This window comes from Marmota flaviventris, chromosome 9 (genome assembly GCF_047511675.1).
Source record: "Marmota flaviventris isolate mMarFla1 chromosome 9, mMarFla1.hap1, whole genome shotgun sequence".
In the NCBI taxonomy this organism is placed as follows: domain Eukaryota; kingdom Metazoa; phylum Chordata; class Mammalia; order Rodentia; family Sciuridae; genus Marmota; species Marmota flaviventris.
The window spans coordinates 53,635,479-53,663,478 of record NC_092506.1 but is presented as its reverse complement, the minus strand read 5'-3'; the positions used below and the strand labels follow the sequence as shown (position 1 = coordinate 53,663,478).

The 28,000-nt window shown below is 40.3% G+C and overlaps 1 protein-coding gene, 1 long non-coding RNA gene and 1 other non-coding gene across 4 annotated transcripts in view; 1 reads left to right on the top strand and 2 right to left on the bottom strand.

The window, feature by feature from the left end:
* Dennd5a (DENN domain containing 5A) overlaps positions 1 to 18,185 on the bottom strand; it is an 86,298-nt gene extending 68,113 nt beyond the window's left edge. Inside the window, exon 1 of one of the 2 annotated variants that reach the window (XM_027942433.3) lies at positions 18,018 to 18,185. In XM_027942433.3, coding sequence (XP_027798234.1) covers positions 18,018 to 18,129 — 112 coding nt within the window. In that variant the 5' untranslated portion in view covers positions 18,130 to 18,185. The remainder of the gene's footprint in view (positions 1 to 18,017) is intronic. The other variant, XM_027942432.2, reaches the window with a different exon arrangement.
* Positions 12,289 to 12,394, top strand: LOC114098286 (small nucleolar RNA U13). The gene has a single exon (XR_003583720.1). It is a non-coding gene; the product is annotated as a small nucleolar RNA U13 (small nucleolar RNA).
* A 2,013-nt stretch (positions 18,186 to 20,198) lies between the features above and the next one.
* Positions 20,199 to 21,506, bottom strand: LOC114098138 (uncharacterized). Its single transcript, XR_003583689.1, has 2 exons — positions 21,426 to 21,506; positions 20,199 to 20,467 (listed from the first exon to the last, which is right to left on the bottom strand). It is a non-coding gene; the product is annotated as an uncharacterized lncRNA (long non-coding RNA).
* Between the last annotated feature and the right edge of the window lie 6,494 nt (positions 21,507 to 28,000).

Sequence of the window (28,000 nt, the reverse complement as noted above, 5' to 3'; positions counted from 1 at the left end):
AGACACAGAAAGTAGCTCTGAAAAGCTGCCCTGATGGGGGCTGGGGCTGTAGCTCAGTGGCAGAGAAAGAACTTACCTAGCATGTGTGAGGCACTGGTTCCATCCTCAGCACCTCATAAAAAATAAATTAATAAACAAAGATATTGTGTGTCCCTCTACAACAGAAAAAAAAAAAAAAAGAAAAAGAAAAAGAAAAAGCTGCCCTGATGTAAAGGAAAGTTACATCTATAGAGGTAGATACATTGGTAAAAGTTTCTCAATCAGAAAAAGAGCTACATGCTAACAAATTACCTCAGAGACATTTTATGTGGATAACAAAGCAACCTTTATTCACTATACATTTTCTCCCCTCACTCTCTCATAACTTGTTTCCATGACACTCCAAAAGCCCAAACCCCTCATTCCCTTCTTGTAGCTCAAGATGCTATATAAGTTTCTATCATCTGACCATTCTTCAAAAAGTCTGATGTTTTGTGGGATTCCCATGCATATAAACATTATTCAAATGGATTTTCTCCCATTAATATGTCTTGTGTCAATTTAATTTCTAGCCAAGCCAAAAAACCTGGGGGGGGGTAGAGAAAAGTTATTTTTCCTTTAAGTACAAAAATATAACTCTTCCTATTTATTTGCAACTAAGTAAAAGTTGAATACTAGAATGATACATTGTATATTTCCATTAAACCGCAGCAATAACTAGTTACACAATATTAACAGAATATTTGAAAACACAAATGAACAAAACTTTTAAATTCAACTCAAGGCCAAAATTACTGCAGGAGTCCTGACTCATCACCTGCAAGGGGATTTGCATAGCTATATTATTCTTTGAGAGAATAAAGGAAAATACCCATCATTCCCTGCCTTGTTACTAAAAATCTCCCCTGGGAAGAGATAGTATGTGGAATTTGTAACCTAATTCTTTGCAGTACAAAATCTACAGACTGGATTTAAGTTTACAACTTGAGTCAGCACTGGTCTCCCTTCCCAGACTACCACAAATGAAGAAACCTAGTTCCTCTCATGAACAAAATTTCAAAATAACAATTACTTCCTTCCCAGATTTTTTATCCAATGCCCACTTTCTCTTTTAGTAATATTTCCAAAGAAGAAAATACAGCTCCTTACCTAAGCCGGAAAACTTCACTACCAGAGCTTTCCTTATGTCTACTTTAAAATCTTAGATAATTAAAAGTATTCCTCCTCAAAAGGTCAACATGGCACTTCACGAAACCAATTATGAAAATCAAACATTCTGTAATTATCCACATCTCACCGCATTTTTTCCTTTCTTTTTAATATTTGGAACAAAAAATCCTGCCTGCAAAAGGAAAACAAAATGCACACATATACACACATTCATGTACACATATACACATATACACATACACCCCACCTGGAATCCATTAAAAACACACAAATATCATTTTACTTAAGTTTCACCACATCCATCCCCGAAATGGGTTTTATGAAGGAAATACCCAGTGAAGATGAAGCAAAAGGGAATTAGAAACTCCTCTCCAGAAACCCCAGCTAAGATGAACTTCAGATTTTAGAGCAGTCAAGAAGCATAATTTTGGTGTAAGGAAAACTCTTGAAGAGTAAATCATCTTCAGCAGAATGCTAAAGAGACAGCTGAGCACGCTGGCATACAGCTATACTCCCAGCGACTCAGGAAGATCATAAATTTGAGGCCAGACTCAGCAACTTAGTAAGACCCTCAGCAAATTAGCAAGACCCCATCTCAAAAAAACAAAAACAAAAACAAAAAGGGCTGAAAAACACCTCAGTGGTAAAGCACCCCTGAGTTCCCTAGTACCAAGGGGTGGAAAAAAAAAAAAAAGAATGCTAAAGAGCCAGATGGTCCCGATTTCTCTTCTGTGATGCAGAGTACATCCTCAACTCACAGATCATGAAGGTTCTACCCCAACCAAGGCAACCCAAAAACTCCTGGATTCTTTCATTACATGAAGGACCAATAATCTCCAAACTGCCTTACCCTCCAGGAGTTAACAGGAAAAAGACTGTCCCTCAGAGCTTTCCCATGCTACTACTAGAATGTAAAAATGTAGGGAAAGTTGGCAAATAAAGATAAAATGTAATCCCAACCTGCCAGTTACTGAGATTAGTAAGAAGAATATAATAAAGACATGAGGTTAAGGACTTCTACCAGTCTTTAGAAGAAAAAACAAGAATAAAGCCACTAATCATAGCAAAAGTGAAAACCTACAGGTTTTTAAAAAATACAAATGCTATGTCAATTCTTTCTCTCCACCTTCTCAATGTCATTGTTCTACATCTCTCATGCCTTCTTGTCTGGACAAACTTTGAAAATGAATACATTTACACCAACAATCCTACAAACACTCTTCTCCTTTCCTTTCTTTAGATATAGAAATGCCAAAATGGGGATCCCAGATGAAGGATTAATAGGATAGTGATTTTCCTAGAACTAGATTATTTATTGAAGTAATAGTGACAACTGATAGTCTCAAAGCTATTAAAGTCAAATATAGTCATCTCTTTTTTGCCCCACTATTCTTTTATCATATAGTCCATCTGGTGTATCTGGTATAACTCTTTAGCCCTTTCTCCCAATTATCGTCCTCTGAATACCATACTTCTGTCCAAATGGGATGTTTCAATATTGCCAAAACATGCCCATGGTTCCCTGCTAACCCATCTTCTACCCATCCCCATTCATATCTTCCTGGTCCAAGAGGCAATAAGAAACCAATCATTGCTGATAAGCAATGATTTCATCAATCAGAACTCAGTAATAAAATCTCTATTTAAAAATTAGCTGGGTGCAGCTTGGGAGGCTGAGACAGGAGAATTGCAAGTTCAAAGCCAGCCTCAGCAAAAAAAAAAAAAAAAAAAAAGCAAGGAGCTAAGCAACTCAGTGAGACCCTGTCTCTAAATAAAATACAAAGTGGGGATGGGGATGAGTGCCTCTGAGTTCAATCCCTGGTACAAAAAAAAAATCAAGAAGATTCAAATAGCCTCTGGGCTGGTAAATACACTGAGGTTCAGGGAGGGCACAGAGAGTGCAGAGTCTCTACACACACACACACCCCCATACCTTGCCCTTTGCATCTCTCTTCTATTTGGCTGTTACTGACTAGTATCCTTTATAATAAATGGGTAATAGTAAAGCATTTTCCTGAATACTGTGAGCCATTCAAGCAAATTATCAAACCTGAGGAAGGGGTGTGGAAATCCCTGTTAGATACCCAGTTGTTGAGAAGCATACATGGCAATCTAGAACTTCTGATTGGCACCTGAAATGGAAAGAAGTTTTCTTCTGGGACTGAGCCCTTAGCCTGTGGGATCTGCACAAACTCCAGGTAGATGGTGTCAAAAACTGAATTAAACTGTTGAACATCCACTTGGAATCCAGAGAGTTAGAGAACTGGTTGATTGCGGGGTAGGCAGGAGGAGGTAGTGTATACCTTTAGTGTCAGAAGTGTCATATATAGAAAGGCATAAAACAGCCCTGGGTTCAATCCCTGGTACCAAACTATATATATGAACCTCTTTTCTATAAATCTATTTCCTCACCTATACCATGGAGAAATCAATACCTACCCTCATCAAAACTATTGAGAAGACTGAGTTAACATATATAAAGCAGCCAAAGCAGTGGCACATACCCATAATCTCAGCAGCTCAGGAGGCTGAGGCAAGAGGATAGCAAGTTCAAAATCAGCCTTAGGCAACTTAGCAAAACCCTGTCTCAAAACAAAATATAAAAAAAGAACTGGGATGTGGCTTAGTTGTTAAGCACCCATGGGTTCAATTCCCAATACATATATATATAAGTGTATGTGCAAGTAAAGTATATGGAACATAGAACACAATAGATATTTAACAAATATTAGCTCCTTTCTTCCCCAAAGGACTGTCACATGTACAAGAGTTGCCTCCAAACCTTTAGCCCTAAAAAATGAGACACAGAAATGCCCTGAAAGTTCCTAAATATGTCCCAAAAAAGAAGTCTCTACTGCATAAAAGTGGCAATATAAATATCCACTTTACAGAATGTATACCTGTGAGCCCAGGAAAATATAGCTATCTCAAGAAACCTGGTGTGACCTGAATCTAAATTTTAAACCACAGTTTATAAGGGACCATCCAGAAGCCTCTTCTTCCCTACAGAATACAAGGAGATTAAAGAATCTGGGTGCCTCCTATTAATTTACCCTCAATAGCAAAAGAGAGGGCTGGGGATGTGGCTCAAGCGGTAGCAGGCTCACCTGGCATGCGTGCGGCCCAGGTTCAATCCTCAGCACCACATACAAGGATGTTGTGTCCGCCAAATACTAAAGAATAAATATTAAAATTCTCTCTCTCTCTCCCTCTCTCTCACTCTCTCTTAAAAAAAAATAGCAAAAGAGAAAGTTTCCTTTCTCTTAAACCCTTTTATAGCAATAATTTTTTTTTCTTACAGAGTTTTCTAACCACTAAAATCTTACAAATTGGTACTATATCAAAGCACAAAGACTAGCATTTGTTTTACAAAATGTGCATTAAAAGCACTGTATTGGTCATATCAAAGCCTTGTTGTACTTCAGGCCCAGCTGTGAGCAATGGAAATGTTTCTCTTTCACTCTGTAGAAAGCTGAAAAATAGCCAAAAAAAAAAAAAAAAAAGAAAGAAAGAAAAAGAATGGGGGAGCTTTTTTCCAGCAAGTACAGAGTAGTGTTACAGCATAGTATTTAGAAGGGTTAGCTCTGGGATTACACATCTAAATGTGAAAGGTAAAACAATAAACCCTTTAGAAAAAAACACAGAACATCTTCATGACCTTGCAGTAGCAAAGATACAAAATGCACTACACTAGAGAGAAAAGCGATAAATATTACAATTCAAAACTTGCCTAGCATGTGTGAGGCACTTGGTTCAATTCTCAGCACCACATATAAGTAAGTAAAATAAAGGTCCATTGACAACTAAAAAATACATTTTAAAAAAAAGAGTGAATTCTAGCAGATCTGAATTTGAATCCCAATCTTTCCTCACATTAGCTGTGTAACCTTAGGCAAGTTACTTAACTGTGCTATACCTCAGTTTTCTTATCTATAAAATGAGAATAATAGAATCTCCCTCATGTAGCTGCTAACAAGCTCAAATGAGATACTGTATGTATGTAGTACTATTATCCTATCATAATTTCCCATCAGTGTCAAAATTATAAAGGAATTTAAATGATAAAAATAAAAAATGTTAGTAATAGTGACAGTTTAACAGATACCATGTACCAGACACTGTTCCAAACCACTTAGTGTATTGATTCATTTAATCCTTACAAGAACTCTGAAGAGATGGGTTCTATTTCCACTTTAAAGATCAAGAAACTAAAAAGGAAAGGAGATTACCCAAGGTCACACAAATAGTTAAAGGAAGACACTGGGAGCAGTGGTGCATGCCTGTAATCCCAGCAACTCAAAGGCTGAGGCAGGAGGATCACAAGTTCAAGACCAGCTTTGGAAACTTAGTGAGACCCTAAGGGATGTGGCTCAGAGATATACTGCCCCTGAGTTCTATCAGGAGAGAAGAATAGATGGAGGGAAGAAAGGAGGGAGAGAGATAAAATAAGGAAGGAAAGATGGAAGGGTTGGGTTTTAAACCCAGGTAACCTCTAGATTACACTATCTCCATTATCATCCTAGTAAGGAACTTCTACTTTAAAGGGGAAAAACATAAATAATCACAAATCTTCACTTCTTTGTACAGCTTCACATTTTATCATGAAAAAAAAAAAATCCAGTCACCTAAGAATTAAGGAACCCCAAATTCAAGACTCAGCTCTGGCACTGACAAGCTGAGAACTTGGACAAGTTACTCAGAACTCTCCCAGCTATACTTTCTTCCTCTGTAATATAAGAGGTTTGAAAATTCTAACTTACTCTTGCTTATCATCTGTAGGGCCTAACTTGCCTACTTTAAAAGAATACAGTATAAATTCTAGGCTTAGAAATGATAGTGACTGCTGATAAGAATAAAAACAGTATCTGACCTTTTCTAACATTTCTATGGCTGTTAATGAAATGCTTTTTATTTTAGATAATAATGTTCTACCCTAGCAGCAATTTGATTTCTTATCTGAGTTGCATGGCTTCTTTCAAATAAATTATATCTAAATCATTTTTATCTACCCTAAAATCTTGTGACATCTCTGAATACCAAGTATAGTAACCATAACAGCATTGGTAGTATTGGGCTCCTTTCTCTTTAACCATTCTTTCTGTAGACTGTCCCCTTTTATTCATCTATATTTCTTGACCACAAAGAAATTCAAGACAACCCTTTAGGCCCTCTGTAATTGGTTAAATGGTAGCTCCCAAAATGTATGACAATATCCTAATTCCCAGAACCAGTCAATCTATCTTATTTGGGGAAAGGCTCATATAGACATAATCAAAGACCCTGAGATGAGATCATCCTGGATTAGTTGGGTAGACTTAAAATTCAATGTCAAGAATTCTATAAGAAAGACACAAAGAAGAGAAAACACATACAAAGCAAAGAGGAATGTGAAGACAGAGACAAAGACTGAATTAGGGTGGTCAGAGGTGAAAGAATGGCAAAAGCCACCAAAAGCTTAAAAAGGGGAAGAAATTATTCTCCCCAAGAGCCACTGAGGGACTGTGGCTTTCTGACACCTTGAATTTTAACTTTTGGCCTCTGGAATAGTGATAAAATAAATTACCATATTGTTTTAAAATACCCAGTTTGTAAAATAAACAAGTTAATTAATTAAATAAAAAGATACCCAGTTTTGGTAATTTGACATGGAATCCCACAGGAAACTAAATTACCCTCTAAGTCACATTCATTTATCCTCCCCACTTTTATAATATTCACCAACTTTCTTTTTTTTTTTTTTTAAATAAGCACTCTACTGACTAAGCTATATTCTCAGCCCTGATCTGTAATCTTTTTTTTTAATATTTTATTTACATTTTAGTTTTCGGCAGACACAACATCTTTGTTTGTATGTGGTGCTGAGGATCGAACCCGGGCCGCACCCATGCCAGGGGAGCGCGCTACCGCTTGAGCCACATCCCCAGCCCCTCACCAACTTTCCTAAGCACAAATAATCATCTGATGAGCCCAACCTAATTTTAACCTCACTTCTTAGTATATATCCACACAGGTGCGCAAATAAAAACTGATACATAAATGTTCACAGAAGTTCTATTCAATAATAGCCAGAAAGGTGAAACAACCCAAAGTCCATCAGTAGATGAATGAATAAACAAAATATGATATATTCATGCAATGGAATAATACTCTGTCATAAAAAGGAATGAATTACTGGGGCTGGGGTTGTGACTCAGCGGTAGAGCACTCGCCTCGCACAGGCGGGGCCCTGGGTTCGATTCTCAGCACCACATAAAAATAAATAAATGAAAAAGAGGCATGGTGTCCAACTACAACTAAAAAATAAAATGTATATTTAAAAAAAGGAATGAATTACTGACACATTCTGTAACAAGGGTGAACCCTTAAAATATATTATGTAAGAGAAGCCAAACACAAAAAGGTCACATCTTGCATGATTCCATTTGTACAAAATATCCATGATGTGTAAATTTACACAGACAGAAAGCGAAATCAGTACTTGCCACACGCTTGGGAAAACAGGTAATGTGAAGCTACTGTTTAGTGGGTGGGGTGATGAAATGTCTTAGAACTACATAAGGTTGATGAACTACACAACACTGTAATACCAAGTATAACTGAATTATACATTTTAAACTGGTTAAAAATTGCAGATGCTATGTGTATTTTACATAAAAGGAAAGAAAATGACATGATGATACTCCTGATCTTGAGAAGAAAAAAAAAAAAATCACATCCTGGGTTGGGATATAGCTCAATTGGTAGAGTGCTTGCCTCACATGCACAAGGCCCTGGGTCCAATCCCAATGCACCACAAAAAAAAAAAAAAAAAAAAAGAAAGAAAGAAAGAAAGAAAAAGAAAAGAAACAAATCCTTTGACAGTCCTAAAAGTTAATTTTAATGTTTTATAACAAAAGCACAAGTAATCTGCTATAACTTGGGGTTATCTACTTACTGTCCTATAAACTATGGCCTGTGATTATTATATCTAAGTCATTTCTCTTCTTTTTAATCTTTATTTTTGGTACCAGGGATTGAATCCACAGGTACTTAATCACTGAGCCACATCCTCAACCCTTTATATATTTTATTTAGAGACAGGGTCTCACTAAATTGCTTAGGGCCTTGCTAAATTGCTGAGGCTGGCTTTTTTTTTTTTTTTTTTTAAGTTTCAGGTGGACACAATATCTTTATTTTACATTTATGTGGTACTGAGGATCGAACTCAGTGCCTCGTGCATGCTAGGCGAGCACCCTACCTACCACAGAGCCACAACCCCAGCCCCCTAAGGCTGGCTTTGAACTCACAATCCTCCCGCCTTGGCCTCCCAAATTGCTGGGATTTCAGGCTTGAGCTACTACGCCTGGCTTCTCTTCTGTCTAAATGCCTTTAGAAATCCTAAAATGCCAGGCACAGTGACACACGCCAGTAATCCCAGCAACTTGGGAGTCTGAGACAGTAGGGTCACAAGTTCAAGACCAGCCTCAGCAAGTTAGTGAAACCCTAAGCAACTTCAAGACACCCTATCTCAAAATAAAAATTAAAAATAAAAAAGGGCTGGATATGTACTTCAGTGGTAAAGCACTGGGCTCAATCACCACCAACAAAAAACAAAACAAAATTCCACAAGTTTCTTGGTTGCTTTTCATATCCTTTCACTACGAAGAATATGGCTTATTGAAAGTCACAGACTCCAAACTACAATCACAAAAAAATGTGAACTACAAAACTATACTGAGAGCCAGGCTCGGTGGCCCATGCCTGTAATCCCAGCAGCTCCGGAGGCTGAAGCCAGAAGGATTTCGAATTCAAAATTAGCCTCAGTAAAAAAGCGAGGCACTGAACAACTCAGTGAGACCCTGTCTCTAAATAAAATACAAAATAGGGCTCAGGATGTGACTCAGTGGTTGAGTACCCCTGAGTTCAATCCCCTATACCCCTCCCAAAATAAAACTATACTGAGGAATTTTTTAGGTTAGCAGATGCAAATCTTTTTTTTTTTTAATCAAAGAAACATACCTCAGGCAAAAAGCATTAAACATCCTAAAACTACCACAAAAAAATAAGAGAGAAGAAAAAACAACAATCAACCTTAATTACATTTCAAAAAAATAAGTGGCCTGACATCATTATACAAAGTACATGTATGAAGACTTGAATTGGGTGTCAACATACTTTATACACAGAGATACAAAAATTGTGATATATATGTGTATTAAGAATTGTAGGGGCTGGGGATATGACTCAAGCGGTAGCACGCTCGCCTGGCATGCGTGCGGCCCGGGTTCGATCCTCAGCACCACATACAAACAAAGATGTTGTGTCCACCGAAAACTAAAAAATAAATATTAAAAAAATTCTCTCTCTCTCTCTCTCCTTAAAAAAAAAAAAAAAGAATTGTAATGCAAAAAAAAAAAAACAACAACAAAGTACATGTATAAAGGCATAAATTGACGTGAACATACTTTATATACAGATATGAAAAATTGTGCCCTATATGTGTAATAAGAATTATATTGCTTTTCATTGCTGTCATGTAGGTTAAAAATAAATAAATAAATAAATGGAGGGTATCCAATAAATAAATAAATAAATAAATAAATGGCCTGTCTTTTCTACTGCAAAATGTACTGGGGATTGAACCACTAAGAAGCCACTCCATTCCAAGCCACATCACAACACACTCAAGATGCAATAATTAAGCCATTGCTTCAGTTTCCCTATACCTATAAGAAAAAAAAAATTTTTAATTACAAAAATCACATCAATAGATCAATAGTGAGCAGACAGAAGACTTGAATTCTAACTGTTCCAACTTGCTAGGTGATACTGGATAAAAAAAAAATTTTTTTTAAAGAGAGAGAGAGAATTTTTTAATATTTATTTTTCAGTTTTCAGTGGACACAACATCTTTATTTTATTTTATATGGTGCTGAGGATCGAACCCAGCGCCCTGCGCATGCCAGGCAAGCGTGTTACCACTTGAGCCACATCCCTAGCCTGAAAAAAAATTTTCAATATATATTTTTTAGTTTTATATAGACACAACACCTTTATTTTGTTTATTTATTTTTGTGTGGTGCTGAGGATTGAATCTAGTGCCTCACACATGCTAGGTGAATGCTCTATCACTGAGCCACCACCCCAGCCTCAATAGGGCTGAAAAAATTAAAATGGATTTAAAAGTATACTAAGAAGCCAGGCACAGTGGCACACACCTGTAATCCCAGTGGCTTGGGAGGCTGAGGCAGGAAGATCGAAAGTTCAAAGCCAGCCTCAGCAACCTCAAAGCACTGAGCAGCTCAGTGAGACCCTGTCTCTAAATAAAATTCAAAATAGGGCTGGGATGTGGCTCAGTGGTTGAGTGACCCCGAGTTCAATCTCCAGTACCAAAAAAAAAAAAAGCATGTTATATATATATATATATATATATATATATATATATATATATATATATGTGTGTGTATATATATAAAATATATATATACAGATTAAAAAATTTTAAGGTCATCTACAAAGATTAATCATTATCATCTGCCAAAAGCAGCAACTAGACTATCTCTGATATCTAGCTCTGACATTTTTGATTCTGTGACCAATATAAATGAATGCACATGCATACTGTATTTTGCCAAACGAAAATACTTTAGAAATCAAGGAATCCCACACTCGCTGGGGAATGAAACTTAGCAAGAGGAATCTCCAGACTTTTTCACTGCTCAGGCATTCTCTCAGCATTCTATAGAAGCACTTTGTACTTACCCAGCTAGTTCAGTCCACACATAGACCACAGATGGCCTAGTAAAATTTGACCTGACTTATCCATCACACTAATAAACAACAATCAAGACTAACCTTTCACAAGAAGCTACAAGAGGGTTGTGGCTCAGTGGTAGAGCGCTTGCTTAGCATGTGGAGGCACTGGATTCGATTCTCAGCACTGCATATAAATGAACAGAATAAAGGTCCATTGACAACTAAAAAATATTTTAAAAAAAAAAGCAGCAGCAGCAGCAGCTATAAGAGATCCCATGAATGGCACCCTAGCAAATATTCTAAGTATAATATTTGAGAAATGTAATAGTTGCCATCTCATCTCCTAAAGTTACATTTGATTCCCTAGGAACATACTGAAAATACCTTGAGATCTGGCACATATACTCCCTTTGGTCATTACAGGACCCTGCCACTCTCAGAACTCAGCCCTGTGGTTCTAAATACTCCAAACTGAAATCAACAATCATGGAACAACTGAAATGTAGGCATTTGACTAATATCGGCCTCACTTAATAACTTTTAAGAACTAAATCTTAAAATCTGGCAAAGGTAGGCTGTGTTTAATCACTGACTTCCAAAGAAGACACAAGCTTCTGAGAGGCAAGTCATTCTCTCACTAGATCCTATGTCACATCCAGCAGGAACCTAAAACAAATCAAGTATAGGTTCCCTAAGGTGAATGCAGGTCCCTGAGAGACCTCTAAAGTCATCTGACTGTAATTCCAATCCAAGGACAATAAAATAGGAATTGAGCCAGGCCAAGGCCAAGTACACCTTCCACCAGACTTGGCCAAAAAAATAAGTTTATAAAAGGATATAGGCCTGGAAAAGGGTGTACCAAAGGAGGCCTTAAGCAAAGTAAACTTTATTTTTAACCTAGGAAGGAAGGAAGGGCTAAAGAGAGTCTTGGGCTGGGGATGTGGCTCAAGTGGTAGCGCGCTCGCCTGGGCCGCGTTCGATCCTCAGCACCACATACAAACAAAGATGTTGTGTCCGCCGAAAACTAAAAAATAAATATTAAAAAAATAAATAAAAAATAAAGAGAGTCTTAAGAATTTGGTTTAGGGCCAGAGTTGTGGCTCAGTGGTTGAGCACTTGCCTAGCATGTGTGAGGCACTGAGTTTGATCCTGGCACCACATGAAAATAAACAAATAAAATAAAGGTATTGTGTCCATCTACAACTAAAAAAAATTAAAAAAAAAAAGAATTTGGTTTAAGCACCAAACACTGTGACCAGGATTTCCTCACAAAAAGAGAGGAGCAGAGGGGCTGTAGTGTAGCTAATAAACAACAATCAGTGGTAGAGCACTTGCCTGGCATGTGTGAGGCCCTGGGTTCAATCCTCAGCACTGCATATAAATAAAAATAAAAGATCCATTTACATGATTCTTCGGTTCTTAAGTGTGATGATTGGGTATTCATGCTCTTGTGTGAGATGTGCCTCCCTCTAAACCTTGTTATGACATTGGCACATTACCCATTCTGACATGAAGGGGAAAAAAAAAGATCCATTTACAACTAAAAAATATTTTAAGAAGAGAAAGAGAAAGAGATAGGGGAGCAGAGCCTCAGTGTCATTAAAGTAAAATCCATTTATTTTCAATGTGATCTTTCCTACCTGAGGGGAGTCAAATGGGATTCTCTTACATTCTAGGAATACAGGGTCTTTCCAAGTAAATACAGCATGTGCTTTAAACTGTCTTGGGCTACTCTGTATTTCCTATGTGCTGATCTCTTCTCTTGACTTCTTCCTTGTTCTACCTTACAAAAGAAAACACAGGACTTAACTTAGGAAATCTCCCTCATTACAGCAGCCTTGACTCCTGGCAGTATCCACACATGCCTAAGGTAAAGCAGGATTTGAGTTCTACTATAGTTAGTAATCTAAGCTTCAAAGTAGAGATGACCGTGAGAGAATTTGCCCAGAATTGACCAAACTGGCAAAGGAATATAAAAATTTAAATTTAGTTCGTATTGAATCCCAGTTTAAAACTGGCTCATCACACTTTTCTTTCTTCCTCTTTTCTCTTTTTATTTTTTCAGTGCTGGGGATAGAACTTAGGACCTTACATATGATACCAAAGCACTCTACTATACTTAGACACGTTCAAGTCCCTTCACTAAACTTTTTACAGCCACTTCATTTCTATAAAATGAGGAGAAACAGGTTTTATTTCTGGGTGGTTTTTTTGTTTGCCTGTTTGGTTGGTTGGTTTTTGGTTTTGGTAATGGGGATTGAACTCAGGGGTGCACTACTATCACTGAGCTATATCCCCAGCACTCTTTATTTTAGAGACAGTCTTGCTAAATTGCTGAAGCTGGCCTCAAACTTGTGATCCTCCTGCTTCAGTCTCTCCAATTGCTGGGATTACAGGTATGTACCACCATGACCAGCTTTTATTTCTTTTAAATAAGATATCCTGTTAGGGATGGAGGTTTAGAGATTAGAAGAAATGGGGAGTGGACTGGGGTTATAGCTTAATAGCAGAGCACTTGCCTAGCATGTGTGGGGCACTGGGTTCAATTCTTAGCACCACATACAAATAAACAAATAAAATAAAGGCATTCTGTCCATCTACAACTACAGGCTTCAAGGTCAGAGTGATTATCACTCTATCTAAAATTAACTGTAGTGATGACTAAACCACTATGAATATACTAAAAATAATTGAACTATGCTTTAAATAGGTGAATTGTATGGTATGTGAATTATATCTCAATACACTGTTTGTTTTGCCTATACATAATATAGGGGGACATACATATAAGTGACAAAGAAAATGGGGCAAAATGTGAACAGTGAATGTGGCTGAAAGATGAGACAAAGCATGGTGGCATATGCCTGTAATCCCAGTACCTCAGGCTGAGGCAGGAGGATCTGAGTCTATATTTAACACAGCAATTCCCCATGCTAACTGCTGTAAATGGAGAGGAAAGAATCTTAATCCTTCCCAAAACCAAAGGAACACTAAGCATCTTTGATTTACTTGTTCTGGATATAGTCTTTAGAATTCAGAAACTGGGTGAAGTATGTAACTTACTTTGCTTGGAGAAAACAGACTCCCCAGTACCTCCCTAGAGAAACTGGGCTCAATTCACAACTTCCTGTAGTTTCACTGATAATGACATCATCACTTTGGGAGGTATAAGAAAGGCAGAGGAGAGAAAATGCACCCTGGAGAGTCTCAACTGGATGAGCCATTTGGATTGTTTGTTTTATTCAAAGATTCCCTCTGGGTAGTCCAGATTACTCTCATTTATCCATAAGAAATGAATGAAGGGGGTAAAAACAAATCCTTCAATCAGTATCTATTCTAATAAAAGCCACCTACTTATAGATGATCTTCGCATTCCATTTGTACAACCACATTTTGGAGGAGAGGGGTACTGGGAATTGAACTCAGGGGCACTCAACCATTGAGCCTCATCCCCAGCCTAATTTTGTATGTTATTTAGAGACAGGGTCTGAGTTGTTCAGCACCTTGCCATTACTAAGACTAGCTTTGAACTCCCAATCCTCCTGCCTCAGCCTCATGAGCTACTGGGATTTATAAACATGTGCCTCCACACCTGGCTGTGCAACTATATTTTAAGAAAATGCCCTGTCCTTCCCCCCACCCATTCCCACCTGCGCCACAATGGGTACTGAACCCATAGGTGCTCTACCACTGAGCTTTGTGCCCAGCACTCTTTATTTTTTGACTCAGGGTCTTGCCTCCAACTGGCAATCCTGCCTCAGCTTCCCAAATTACTGGGATTATAAGCATGCACCACCACGACTCATGAAAATAACCTTCTTTACACATTTATACAACTCACCTCTATCTTTATTCTCCCAATAAGTTTACACAAAGATATAATTTTAGCTTGTTGAAAAGCCAGGAAATTAACAAATATTCATTAAAGAGAAGAGCTGGGTGTGGTGGCACATACCTGTAATCCCTGCAGCTCTGGAGGCTAGGGGAGGAGGATTGTAAGTTCAAAGCCAGCATCAACAATTTAGTATGACCCTGTCTCAAATAAAAAGGGCTGGGAATGTAGCTCAGTGGTAAACTGCCCCTGGTTAAATCTTAGTACCCCCAACACACATACATCAAAAAAAGGGAGAAGAGAGAGAGAATAATATTTACATTCACTTTTCCCTGGCAGGGTTATCGACTTTGCCCCCAGTCACAGAAATAGTAGCACAGCAGAAATATCAGACCCCCAAACTCATGGCCTCACTAACAGTAACTTCCTAGCTTCATTCCTGTTTTACCATTTACAAACCACTATCTTCATTTTCTAAAACCAGTGTCTATACAATTTATCAGATGCTCAAAGCACAACATAATAACATTGGTTTATTTCATCTTTAAATTTCTTTTATTGAGAATAACTGTTATTTTTAGTACTTTTTTTAATATTTATTTTTTAGTTGTAGTTGGATACAATAGCATTAATTAATTTATTTTTATGTGGTGCTGAGGATCGAACCTGTGCTAGGCGAGCATTCTACCGCTGAGCCACAACCCTAGCCCCCGTGCTACTGTTTTCTAAAGACATCCAGTCAGAGGCAGATGCAGTGGTACATGCCTGCAACTCCAGTTAGCTGAGGTAGGAGGATCCTGAATTCAAGCTGTAGGTAATCTAGGGAGACTCTTTATCAAAATTTAAAATTTAAAAAAAAAAAATGCTAGGGATGTAGGACATAGCTCAGTAGTAAAGCATCGCTTTTTTGGGGGGGGTGGGGGGAAGACCTCCATCCAGGCCAATGAGATGCAATTTAGTATCATGAGAAGAGCACCAGACTAAGAGTTAAAAAAATGACCTAGTAGGATGTAGGCCTTACTTTGCTTCCTGGGCCTCATTTCCTCTCTGAGTCGCTTCCAGCACCAATAACTTGAACTGAATTCCAACAACTATATCATCCCAAAGTCACAAAATATAATACAAAGGAACCAAATAATCAATTGATCTGTTATAAGAATTTGAAGACCTAAAAAAGTAAACTTGAGGGCTGGAGTTGCAACTCAGCGGTAGATCACTCACCTAGCACGTGCCGGGCCCTAGGTTCAATCCTCAGCACCACACAAAAATAAAATAAAGGTATTGTGTCCAACTACAACTAAAACAAAAACATTTTTTTAAAAAAATGAACTGGAATAAACAAAGCTAACCAGTTGGGTACGGTGCATATGCCTTTAATTCCAGCCACTCTGGAGGCTGAGGCAAGAGATCACAAGTCCAAGGCCAGCTTCAGCAACTTAACAAGACTTGTTTCAAAATTGAAAAATAAATAAAAGGGTTGGGGATCTAGCTCAGTGGTAGAGCACCTCTGGGTTCAATCCCTGGTAGCAATAAATAAATAATTTCATGATATTTTTCTAGTTTCATGATTTTTTTCTCCACCTGCTATTAATCTGGGGAAACAGCTTGTTATTCACCTTGATAAATGACAAATTTATCATATTTTTAAAAGACAAATTCACTTTTCTCATTTGTGATGTGAACTTAATTTTTTTTGTCATAAAAAACACTGGAATGGAGCTGGGGATGTGGCTCAAGCGGTAGCGTGCTCGCCTGGCATGAGCGCGGTGCTGGGTTGGATCCTCAGCACCACATACAAATAAAGATATTGTGTCCGCCAAAAACTAAAAAGATAAATAAATAAATATTAAAAAATTCTCTCTTAAAAAAAAAACTGGAATGATTCTGGTGGCAAGAAAAAGAAAGAAAGAAAATAAAAGAAACTGTCCTGTTATCTCTGAAGCAAAGTAAAATTAGTCAACAAGCTGAACACTTTTCAAGAGAGAAACGTGGCAGGTGATGGTGGCCCGTGCCTAAAACCCCAGCAAGTTCAAAGCCAGCCTCAACAACTTAAGCAAGGCTCTAAGCAAATTAAGGAGTCCCTGTCTCAAAATAAAAAACAAAAAGTGGGGATGGGGGGGAAATATAGTTCAGTTGGTAGAGTGCTTGCCTCAAATGCACAATGCCCTGGGTTCAATCCCCAGCACGGCCTTAAAAAAAAAAAAAAAAAAGCTCAGTGTCACTGGTTCAGTCCCAGGTACCAAAAACAAAAACCAAGAGAAACTCATGGCAAACTGTGACATCATATGCAAGGGCCTGCGTTCAATCCCTGGTACCAAAAAAGAATGAGGGAAAAAGAAAGAAAAGTGGAAAGGAATTTCCCTCACCAAATCAGGATGATATAATTTTAAAGTAGTAACATAACAACCCCCCACCCATTAACTGAACACTTCAGACAAAAACTTTTCAACACTGTTACAATTCAAAGACTTGGAATGACAATAGGGTGGAATTCACGGGGATTTTATAGTTCTGACACACTTCCCACAGTGAGTTCCAAATCTGATCAGGGCCCCTCGGCCACTCCCCTCCACCACTTCCCCCTTTGAAAGACGACTTGAGAAACAACACAGCCACCCCAAGTAGGATGACACCCTTTTATTCACAAATGATCCTGGACTCATAAAGGACATAAATTACTTTTCATAAAAAGTTATGGCCCTGGAGTACAAGCCCTTGCAAGTGCCATGGGAGTTCCCATATACTTGGTGGGCCCAAGTTCACTTCATTACTTTATGTCCCAGACTGGGCAGAATCGCAATCCGTCGGAAAACCCAGGCGGGTTATAACGGTTTTTTGAGGAACTGATGTTGTAGGCATCTTGGGAAGAGGCCAGATAAAGCCACCAAGTTTTTGTTTTGCTTTTTTTTTTTTTTTTTTAAGTCTGAGTGGAACTTACTTTCACTAAGACGCGGGATGCCTTCTTGCCCCCCCTCCCCAGAAGGGTATTGGAAGACAAGCCTCCCTTTATTTTACATTAAGTCACTCAACCTACACCAGTCCACACGACCCTTTCCCTCTTCCCCCTAGCGAAGTGCCCATGACGCAAAGGGCCGGAGTGGCGGTTGGGACTTCTCCCGGCTCAGGGCCCCTTATCCGGTCCCCCTCCTCCAGCTCGACGCCCCCTTCGTCCGCGCCCGCCCTGCGTCCTGTCCACCGACCCTCGCCCGGCTCCCGGGACAAAGCGGGATGGGAGAGGCTCCTCCTGGGTCCCCGGCCGCAGTCGGCGCGGGCAAGCGGACAGAGCTCTGCGCACACTCACCCGACAGCTCGTCCGGCTCCAGCCCGGTCTCGGTGTCCAGCCCGCAGATGACAAAGTAGTCGGCGAAGCGACTGGGCGCCGAGCCCCCTCCTCCTCCGCCGCCGCCGCTCATGGCGCCGGGGCCGAGCCGGGCTGGGCTGTGCGGAGCGGCGCGGAGCCCCCGCACCCGGGCGCCCGCCCGCCCTCAGGCCGCCCCTCCCGCCGCCGCTGCCGCCGCCGCTGCCGCTACCGCGGCTCGGGCCGCCGCCCCCGACCCTGGCCCGGTCCCCGCGGCCGCCGCTGCCGTGACGGGGCAGAGGGGTACCGGGCCGCCCCGCGCCGCATCCTGGACGCCTTCGCTCTGCGCCGCCGCTGCCAGCCCAGAGCGCCGCGGCCCGAGCGAGCCTGGAGAAGGGCGGAAAGCGCCGGGAGAGCCCCGCCGCGGCCACCCCCTCCCGCCGCGCCTGCGCAGGCGCCGTCGGGGAGGGGGCGGGCGCCTAGCGAAAAAGATGACGTGATGTTCTTGGTTCCCCCACCGGCTGCAGCTTCCCAGGCGTCGCCGCAGCGCGGCCGGCGGCTGCCTGGCCACCAGCAGCCGGCATCCCCGGAGACTGCGACTCCGGTTGGGAAGGCTGAGGAGGTGTGAGGAGATGGGCGCATCCCGCAGTGCCACGACCCTGGCCCATATGTCCCCACTTTCTACCCCTTAGAGGTCTGGAGATTTAGGCCGGCCCTGTCACCGGGATAGGATGGCAGGACTGAGCTCCGAAGCCCACCCAACCCTGTGACCCTAGGCCCCACACAGCGCAATCTCCCTGCCCCCTCTCCTTGGCCTTTTCCCCAGCAAAACTGAGGATGCCCCTTCTTTCGGCGGGTATCAGCACTGTCTTATATTTATCCTTAATTTACAAATACAGAAACTGAGGCTGGGGGAGGAAACAATGACTTGGCCAAGGTTACATAGAGTTTAAGAGACCAAAACGTGGACTACAATCTCGCAGTCTACTCGCTGCTCCCCACCCACAACCAGGCCTTTTCCCACGCACCGAGCTTTCCCCGCTTTCTCTCTGGGAGTCTTCAGAGGTTCCTGCCATTTGGAAGTTCTCCTTCCTCTTCAAACTGTGAGAATATTCCATGCATCCTTGAGCCAGCGAAAAGCTGATGGATAAGGAAGAGGGAAATTTACCTCCTGGTCCTTGGTTTAGGACCATCTGATTTTATTTACCTCAGCTAGCAGATGTGTCTATTGGAAATGAAATCAGAGGCCAAGAAGGCACTACAGCATAGTGGTTACTAGCATAGGCTCTAGAAATAATGCTCATATTTGAATTCTGACTTTGTCATTTATAGTATGACCTTAAGCAAGTTGGTTAATCTCCAGGTGCCAACAGCCAAGTTGGCGCACTCCTGTAATCCCAGTGACTCCGGAGGCTGAGGCAGAAGGATACCAACTTCAATGCCAGCCTTGGCAAATTCGAGGTCACTCCTGGAAATTTAGGGAGACTACTCGTCTCAAAATTAAAAATAAAAGGGCCTGGAATGTAGTTCAGTAGTAAATCACCCCTGAATTCAATTCCCAGTTGGGAGAGGTGGGGGGTGGGGAGTTGAAAGATTACATAAGACAAATGCATATATAGGTAAAGTAGTGAGAATAGTGCCTGGAATATAGAGCATTTAGTAAATATTACAATTATTATTGTTCCAGAAAGGTCTGCTCTAGCAGGCTGCCACTAAGGGCAGTAGAAGGCAATTGATTTCCCTAGGGGCTGAGCCTGGGCATTCTCCTGGGTTCTCTACTTGGTACTTCTATCAAGTACTGGTGGTTCCCTTGGGGAGGATTGCCTGGAGGTCACAGGCAATATCCGTGGAAACCATAGCACCAGCTCCTCCCTGAATCTAACCTGCCCTAACTGGTGGGAGAAAAGTGGAGAGGATAAAGTAACCTAATAAACTCCAGTCAAGATGATCTACACCCTATCCTGCATGCTGGGGACATAGAGACAATGGAGGGGGATTAGAGAGCTAACTAGTGAGAGCAAAGTAGAAAGGAGGTATCCCTCTGAGTTGGTGCAAGGTCGGGGAAGGATTCCAAGAGGATGTATATACTCCAACCTGAGATCGGATTTTGTGAACAAGAATCTCTAACCTGAGATCTGGAATATGGACTTTCTCTGGTAAAAAAAAAATTAAAAAGTTAAAAAGTGGGGAGGAAGAAAATGTTTAATGCAGCATGTGTAACATCAGGGAATGACAGATAAAATGGTTTGTTTACACAACAGCAAGTAATTCATTAAAATAAAAAGGGATGAAACAGAGAGGGAGGCCAGGGCAAGAAAGACTTCAAATGCCAGGCTAAAGACTTTATCTTATCAGGTGTGCAGATGGGATAAATTAAAGGAATTTAAGCCAACAACTGAAAAGATCTGACCCACATCTTAGAATGATCACTCTGGGGGTGATGTGGAGAAGACCTGAAAAAGAAACAAATGCCCTAGTTTAAAAGTCCAGAAACCTTTTATCCACTGTGTCCTGAGTAACCAAGTGCTAGAAGACCTATTATACTAACTCAACTCATAAAACACAAGTAAAAACAGAAGCATGACTGTATTAATTTGCTCTGGGAAATGTAACTGCTCAGAGGCCCAGAATACTCAACTGTAAAGTGATCTCCTTTCCAACAGGAAATATGTTTGGCAGAGTGATTACTTGTTAGAGAGCCAGAGGAAATACAGAACTGGATGCTCTTATGATTTAATATTTCAATCCCCACTCCCACTTTTAATACCTATGTAAACTAAGACATATCGTTAATCTCTCTGAAATGAGATTAGTCATTCTTACCACTCAGCAGATTACACTGAAGATTCATAAATTAATTTTAAATTAATGAAAAGGAGAATTTTAAATATCTAGAACATAATATATTTTTGTTAAAAAGTGGCAATCCAGAGTACCCATTTCAGCATAAAGGACATGAGAGAGCAAGTGAACATCTGAGGGGAATTCCAGGAAAGGGTATGAGGCAGAGAAGGCCCAGAGTGTTCATGGAGCAATAAAGAGGCTGGAGAGGGTTAGGATTGGGAGGAATGGTAGGAGATAGTAAAAAGTGTAGTGGAGTTGGCCTGTAGTTCATCAAAAAATAAATCATGTTTCTTCTTCCATAGTGTGTGGAACTGTCTCTAGGAGGCAAGTACCACCAGTAATTTAGAATTTAAAAAGCTCAAAGTGAACCAGCTTATTTGTTCTCTTCCTCTGCACCTCCCCTTCCACTTCGTTTTCATCGATTTATGTCGGCAAACATACAATACCTTCTTTCTCCCTGACCCTACCTGAGCAACCTAGTAGTTCAGGTCTTAAAATGGAGTCCTTCCTAGAAGGAAGAAGAGTTATAAGGATCCAAGAATGCTTGAGCCAATGACTCTCTCTCACCTGGGAAATCTCAGGAAGCAGGAACTTCATCTTTCATATTGGGTCTACCCTTAGTCTAAAGGGAAAAGAGCAGTAGGACACAATGTTAGGCAAAAAGAAAATCCTTTTGCTGCCTACCACATCATATAGGCATTGAGGCTGGCATATCCACTCACCTCTATATATATATATGTGTGTGTGTGTGTGTGTGTGTGTAATATTTTTTTAGTTGTCAGTGGACTTTATTTATATGCAGTGCTGAGAATTGAACCCAGTGCCTCACACATGCTAGGTAAGCGCTCTACCACCAAGCCACAACCCCAGCCCTCTTGTATTTTTATTCTAACCTTGGTTAAGGGAGGATAGAGACAAAGACAGATGCCAGGCTAAGACCAGATTAATTCCTGTCTTTTACCCCTACAGACTCTGCTGGAGCCCCACCTCTTCTAAGAGTTCTCCAGTGGAGACTCCTGGAGCCCTCTACATCTAATTGCAGAGGGCCCTAATTCCAGCTGCTCAGTTCCCTTCCCCAAAGCAATATTAACAATGCTTTATTTTATTCCTCCTTGGGGTAGTCCATACTTATACTACTGGGATTACAGTTCTGCACCACCACAATAATAGATTGGGTGCTTCTTCCAGTAAGACCTGGGTCAGCCTGACTCCATCCAGGAAGAACTTGCCTACTCCCAACTCATGGAACAACATTCAAGAAAAATCAGCCAGCTGGATAGGCTCAGTGGCACAGCAATTTGGCAGGCTGAAGCAGGAGAATCACAAGTTTGAGACCAGCCTCAGTAATTTAGTGAGACACTGTTTCAAAATAAGAAAAAAAACTGGGGATGTAGCTCAGTGGTAACGTGCTTGCCTAGCATGCACCTAGGCCTTGGGTGAAAAGATCAGCCAATGAAAGCACAAGTAATCAAAACCCTCCTGTCCCATGCTCAATGAAGAGTCCAGTTTATGCAAACTGAAATACATCCCTCTGATCTTACAGAAAAACAGGTCCTCCATAACCAATGGTAATACCCACAACCATCTATAATCCATCTCTACAAAAGAAGTCACTACATTCACTACCCCATACCCTACTACTGTCTCACTAGCCCACAACAGTTTGCTTGTAACCAGGCTCCTCATGTCATTTTCTGAATGACACAGCTCCCTAAATTGGTTAAAAATCAGCCACCATAATCTACAGCAACATAAAAGCCCCAGAGAAGAGTTAGCCTCAGGCTTCCCCATGCACGAGGAAGTATAAAATTAAGCAAGAGGAGTTCATTGCTGATAATGTCCCCAAGGGATGCAATCTTCCCAAAAGTACTGTGAGAACATGTGCAAGTACGTATCTATATTTACATCTATTTCTATGTGGGTGAGCAATTGTATATAGGGGTGATTGTGTATGTACATGATTATATATATCAGATGTATGATTGTGTATTTGCAAGCATAAATATTGATATAAGTAAGTGTGTGTGCTTGTCCTTTTATCTGAGGAATCTGAGGCAAGGTGGGGTGGTCAAACACAGGAAGCAAAGTAGTACCTTTGGGTTTCCAAGACCAGGAATGACTCAGCTGGTGCATCCCACAGCCCCTCTCTCCTCCTCTCTGTGTCCCCCTGGATTGAGAGCCTTCAGAGTCTGGACAGATGGCCTTATATGTGCTACCCCCAGCCTTCTCCCTTAGACTGTGAACACAGAGGCCTCCTTATTCCCATCAGCCTGGGGCCAAGAGCTTCCTGAGAAAGGCTGATGGTCTAGTGAGGGGAATTGCAAGGCCCTTGGATCAGATCCCCAAAGGAAGATATATTTAGTTGTAGCTGAGCTCACAAGGATTTGGGGAAGTGATGAAGTTGTACATCTTCATTGTGGTGGTGGTTACACAATTGTTTGTTTGCCGAAAGTCACAAGAACTGTACACTAAAAATGGTAAATTTTACTGTATACAAATGAAACCTTCATAAATGGTGAAGAAATGCAACTGATAATTGAATATTTTAGTACTTTTTCGTGTTGACTGTAAAATTGAAACATATAAAACCACAGTATCAGTTTTCTAGATTGCATCAATCTGCCTTTGATATAACAGAAAATACATACAATAATTGTTATATGGAAAAAGATATTTAATTAACAAATGATTAAATTTATAATAATGAATTTTAAAGAATCAAGTAGCACAAGAGTCTTTTTTTATTTTTGGTACTGGGGATTGAACTCAGAGTCACTTAACCACTAAGCCACATCCCCAGCTCTTTTTTGTATTTTATTTAGAGACAGAGTCTCATGGAGTTGCTTGGGGCCTCCCTAAGTTGCTGAGTCTGGCTTTGAACTGGTGACCCTCCTGCCTCAGCCTCCCAAGATGCTAAATTACAGGTGTGTGCTGCTGGGATTACACCTGTAGACACAACCAACTAGACTTTTAACATTTCAAAAATTAACTGGGTTACTAGAAATGGTGGCTCTTATGAAAGAATTAATATACTTGAATTTTTTTGTTTGTTTGGGTATTGGGGTTTGAACCCAGGGACACACATCCCCAACGCTTTTTATCTTTTGAGACAGGGTCTCACTAAATTGCTAAGGCTGGCCTTAAACTTGCAATCCTCCCTCTCAGTCTCTTGAGTCACTGGGCTTATAGGCGTGTTCCACCACCCCTATTTATAGTGATTATATACGAGATATTCACAATGTACAATCATCTTTTGGCAATGTTTTTTTTTTCAATTTATTTTTTTATTTTTTTTTATAAGTTGCTCATGACAATACAATGATCTTGACATATCATACATTTGATTATCTTTTGGCAATGTTAATATCTTTTCTTCCTATGAGTCTGAATAAAGGTTCATAAAAGTTCAAGAGGAAGAAGGAGGAAGAGAGAAGCAGCTGCCTACTCTTGGAAGATGAGAAAGTTTCTGGCTCAGAAGCCAGGAAGCCTGAGTTAGGATCCTAACTTTTCAGTTTATTCAGATGATGTGACATTGGGCAAGACCCTGTCTCTTAAATCTTTGACCTAACACCTCCATGAAGAAGGGCCTGAATATAAGAAGTAGTTTCTACCACTATCTGCATCTTTGAAAGTCATCTTATTGCCTTCCCACCCCAGGTACCCTATAAGAAAGATGTTGTCTCTGAAAACAAACTAAATTTATAGTCAGTTTTCTTATATTTATTACTAAATTATGCATTATCTAATGCTCAAACCTTTTAATTAGCATAAGATATGTGGACTGCAGAGTTACTATAATTCCAGTCAAAAGCAAAAATAGACTTTATTGTTGTTGGCCCTTTTAATCTTCTCCTAGATACAAAAAATTATTCTACATAGCAGGCCTTGTCAAATGTTGGAAGTGGCCATAAAGACCCCAGCACAACAATCTTCATGGGGTGCTAGGATCAAAACAATATAAAGTAAGGAATCACTAGTTCTGATATTCAACTCACTACCTCTGTGGCTGGAAGTTAGGGGTGTGGTGGGGATCCTGCCTGCCACACACTGCTAAGTTGCTAAGCTCAGGATTCTAGTTATGAGCATTCGTGCCTCTGGCCCTAGGTACTCTGAGGATAACAGGAAGGATTGCTGCTAACTCTCAATGTAGTCATTATTAGTTAATATAGTTATTATAACAGTTTTCCAACAGATGGCAGTAAAATATCTGAAGAAAGGAGCATAATTTTCTAGTTCACTGAAAGCCACCATGATCTAACAATGCAGTTGCACATCTTTATATTGCCCAGTTCGGGGCTGGTTAACTGCAGGACACGGGACTTGCAGGACTAGAAAGTCAGCATCTGATGTGCTCTTTCATCACATGGCTTCCTCAGTGCCTCTATATCTTTCTCTCTCACTTATGTTTACAAGCAGTCTCTACTGGATATGGTCAACATATCATATGTTCCTCCTTCTTTTGTGTCCAGAACTGTCTTGGTTGTCATTCCACTTGTGCACATGCCCTGTGCTCAGAAGAGCCACACTTGCTTTAATGCTCTGTTGTTGCTGTCCCGAATTTTTAAATAATCTTATTTTTGAATTTGTTTTCTAAGTGACTTCTGGTGGGACAAAGGATCATGTACACAACTGAAGGTCTATGAGCTATGCATGTCCACTGTTCCTTATTGCCTCCATTCCCTTATGTTTGCAATCCCACACGAGCAGAGAATTCCAGTGCATGTGATAAATGGGACCTCAGAGAGACAAAGCCAGGACAAGCTGTCTATGTCTACAACTGCATCAGCTGGGACTCAAGACATTCTCAAGGAATGCTTTACCTCTTGGGAGCTGGGGGTATAGCTCAGTGGTAGAGACTGCCTAGAATGTGGGCCATGGGTTTGATCCATTCAAACTAGCACTTACAACATCAAGAAGGCAATAGTGTTCTATCACTTTACTTTTTTTTTGTACTGGGGAGATTGAACACAGGGGCACTTTATCCAGCCCTTTTGAATTTGTGATCCTCCTGCCTCAGCCTCCTGAGCCACTGGGATTACAAGCATGTGACCATGCCCAGCCTCCCAGCCCTTTTTACCTTTTATTTTTTTTTTAATATTTATTTTTTAGGTGTAGATGGACACAACACAATGCCTTCATTTTTATGTGGTGCTGAGGATCGAACCTGGGTCCCGTCCATGCTAGGCGAGCACTCTACCACTGAGCCACAATCCTGCCCCTTTTATTTTGAGACAGGGTCTCACCAAGTTGCCTAGGCCCTCTCGGGCTGAGGTTGGCCTCAAACTTTTGATCTCAGTCTAGAATTACAGGCATGTGCCACCATGCCGAGCTATCACATTTTTATTTGCATGACTTCCTCTATTAATGAATCATTTGCTAAAAATACAGGAAACAGAAAAATGGGGCAGCCTTTTCCTTTTAGTACTTTTTTTAAAAAATATTTTTTAGTTGTAGTTGGACACATTAATTTTATTTATTTTTATGTGGTGCCAAGGATCGAACCTAGGGCCTCACACATGCTAGGTGAGCACTCTACTGCTGAGCCACAACCCCAGCCCCTCCTTTTAGTACTTTTTTTAATATTTATTTTTTCGTTGTACACAATATCTTTGTTTGTTTATTTTTATGTGGTGCTGAGGATGGAACCCAGGGCTCACACATGTTAGACAAGCGCTCTACTGCTGAGCCACAACCCCAGCCCCTAGTACTTCTTTATTCATCATTAAGTTAAAGGTACAGGGTATTGGTAGAACATGTACATATAGAGAAGTGAAATAAAGTCTGGTACGGTGGCACATGCCTGTAATCCCAAAAACTCAGGAGGTTGAGAGAAGAGAATCACAAGTTCCAAACTAGCCAGGGCAATTCAGCAAGATCTTGTCTCAAAATAAAAAGGACTGGGAGCGGGGGGCTGTGGTTATAGCACAGCAATAGCACACTTGCCTTGCACATGTGAGGCACTGGGTTCCATCCTTAGCACCACATAAAAATAAATAAATAAAATAATGATATTGTGTTCATCTTTAAAAAAAAAAAAAGGACTGGGATTATAACTCTGTGGTAGAGTATTTTTGTTTACCAAGTATGAGGCTCTGGGTTTAATCAACAGTTGGAGTTACATTTTTCAGCATTTCCACTATTCTAGTAAGAATATGTAAAAGCTACAAAATAGAATTGTGTAATTTCAGCAATTTCACAATATAATTAAATACACATATTTAAATGTGGCTTTGGGGCTGGGGTTGTGGCTCAGAGGTAGAACACTCGCCTACTATGTGTGGGGCACTGGGTTCGATCCTCAGCACCACATAAAAATGAAATATATTGTGTCTACCTATAACTAAAAAATATTTGTTTTTAAAAAGATAGCTTTGTAAAATATAAAAAGTAAAATTCAAGTAATTATGTAAAATCTTAATTTTTCTTAGAACATTAAGTAGAAAATAAAAATACATGACAAGTCAAGAGGGAGACTGGATGAGGCCAGGCACAGTGGCACATATCTGTAATCCCAGCGGCTTGGCTGGCGGAGGCAGGAGGATTGTGAGTTCAAAGCCAGCCTCAGCAAAAGTGAGGTGCTAAGCAATTCAGTGAGACGCTGTCTTTAAATACAAAATTGGACTGGGGATGTGGCTCAGTGGCTGATTGAGTGCCATTGAGTTTAATCCCCAGTACCCACCCTCTGAAAAAAAAAAAATTTTTTTTAAAGGAGATTGGATGAAAGAAAAAAATGTTTATCTTTTAGTATCTTTTTTTTTTTTTTTTGGTACCAGGGATTGAACCCAGGGCGCTTAACCACTGAATCACATCTCCAGGCCTTGCTAAATTGCTGGCATTACTGGCATGCACCACCATATCACACCATCTCTTAGTAACTTTAATGGCACTATTTTTTTTTTTCTTGTTTTTCAAATATGGACTCTGGGCACCTTCATTGTGCATTGGCCCTATACATTATATATCTGGACCCAATTATTCTGTACTGCATTGCATAAGCTGGAAACTTATAAACACTTAAAAGTTAGAATTCTGCATACAAAGTAGGTTCCACAATTAGAAGCACTTGCAAGAGATTTGAATGGAAAAACAAGAAACAGGTCATTCCCTGCTACTTTAGGCAACATTCCTTAGGCAGATAGGGT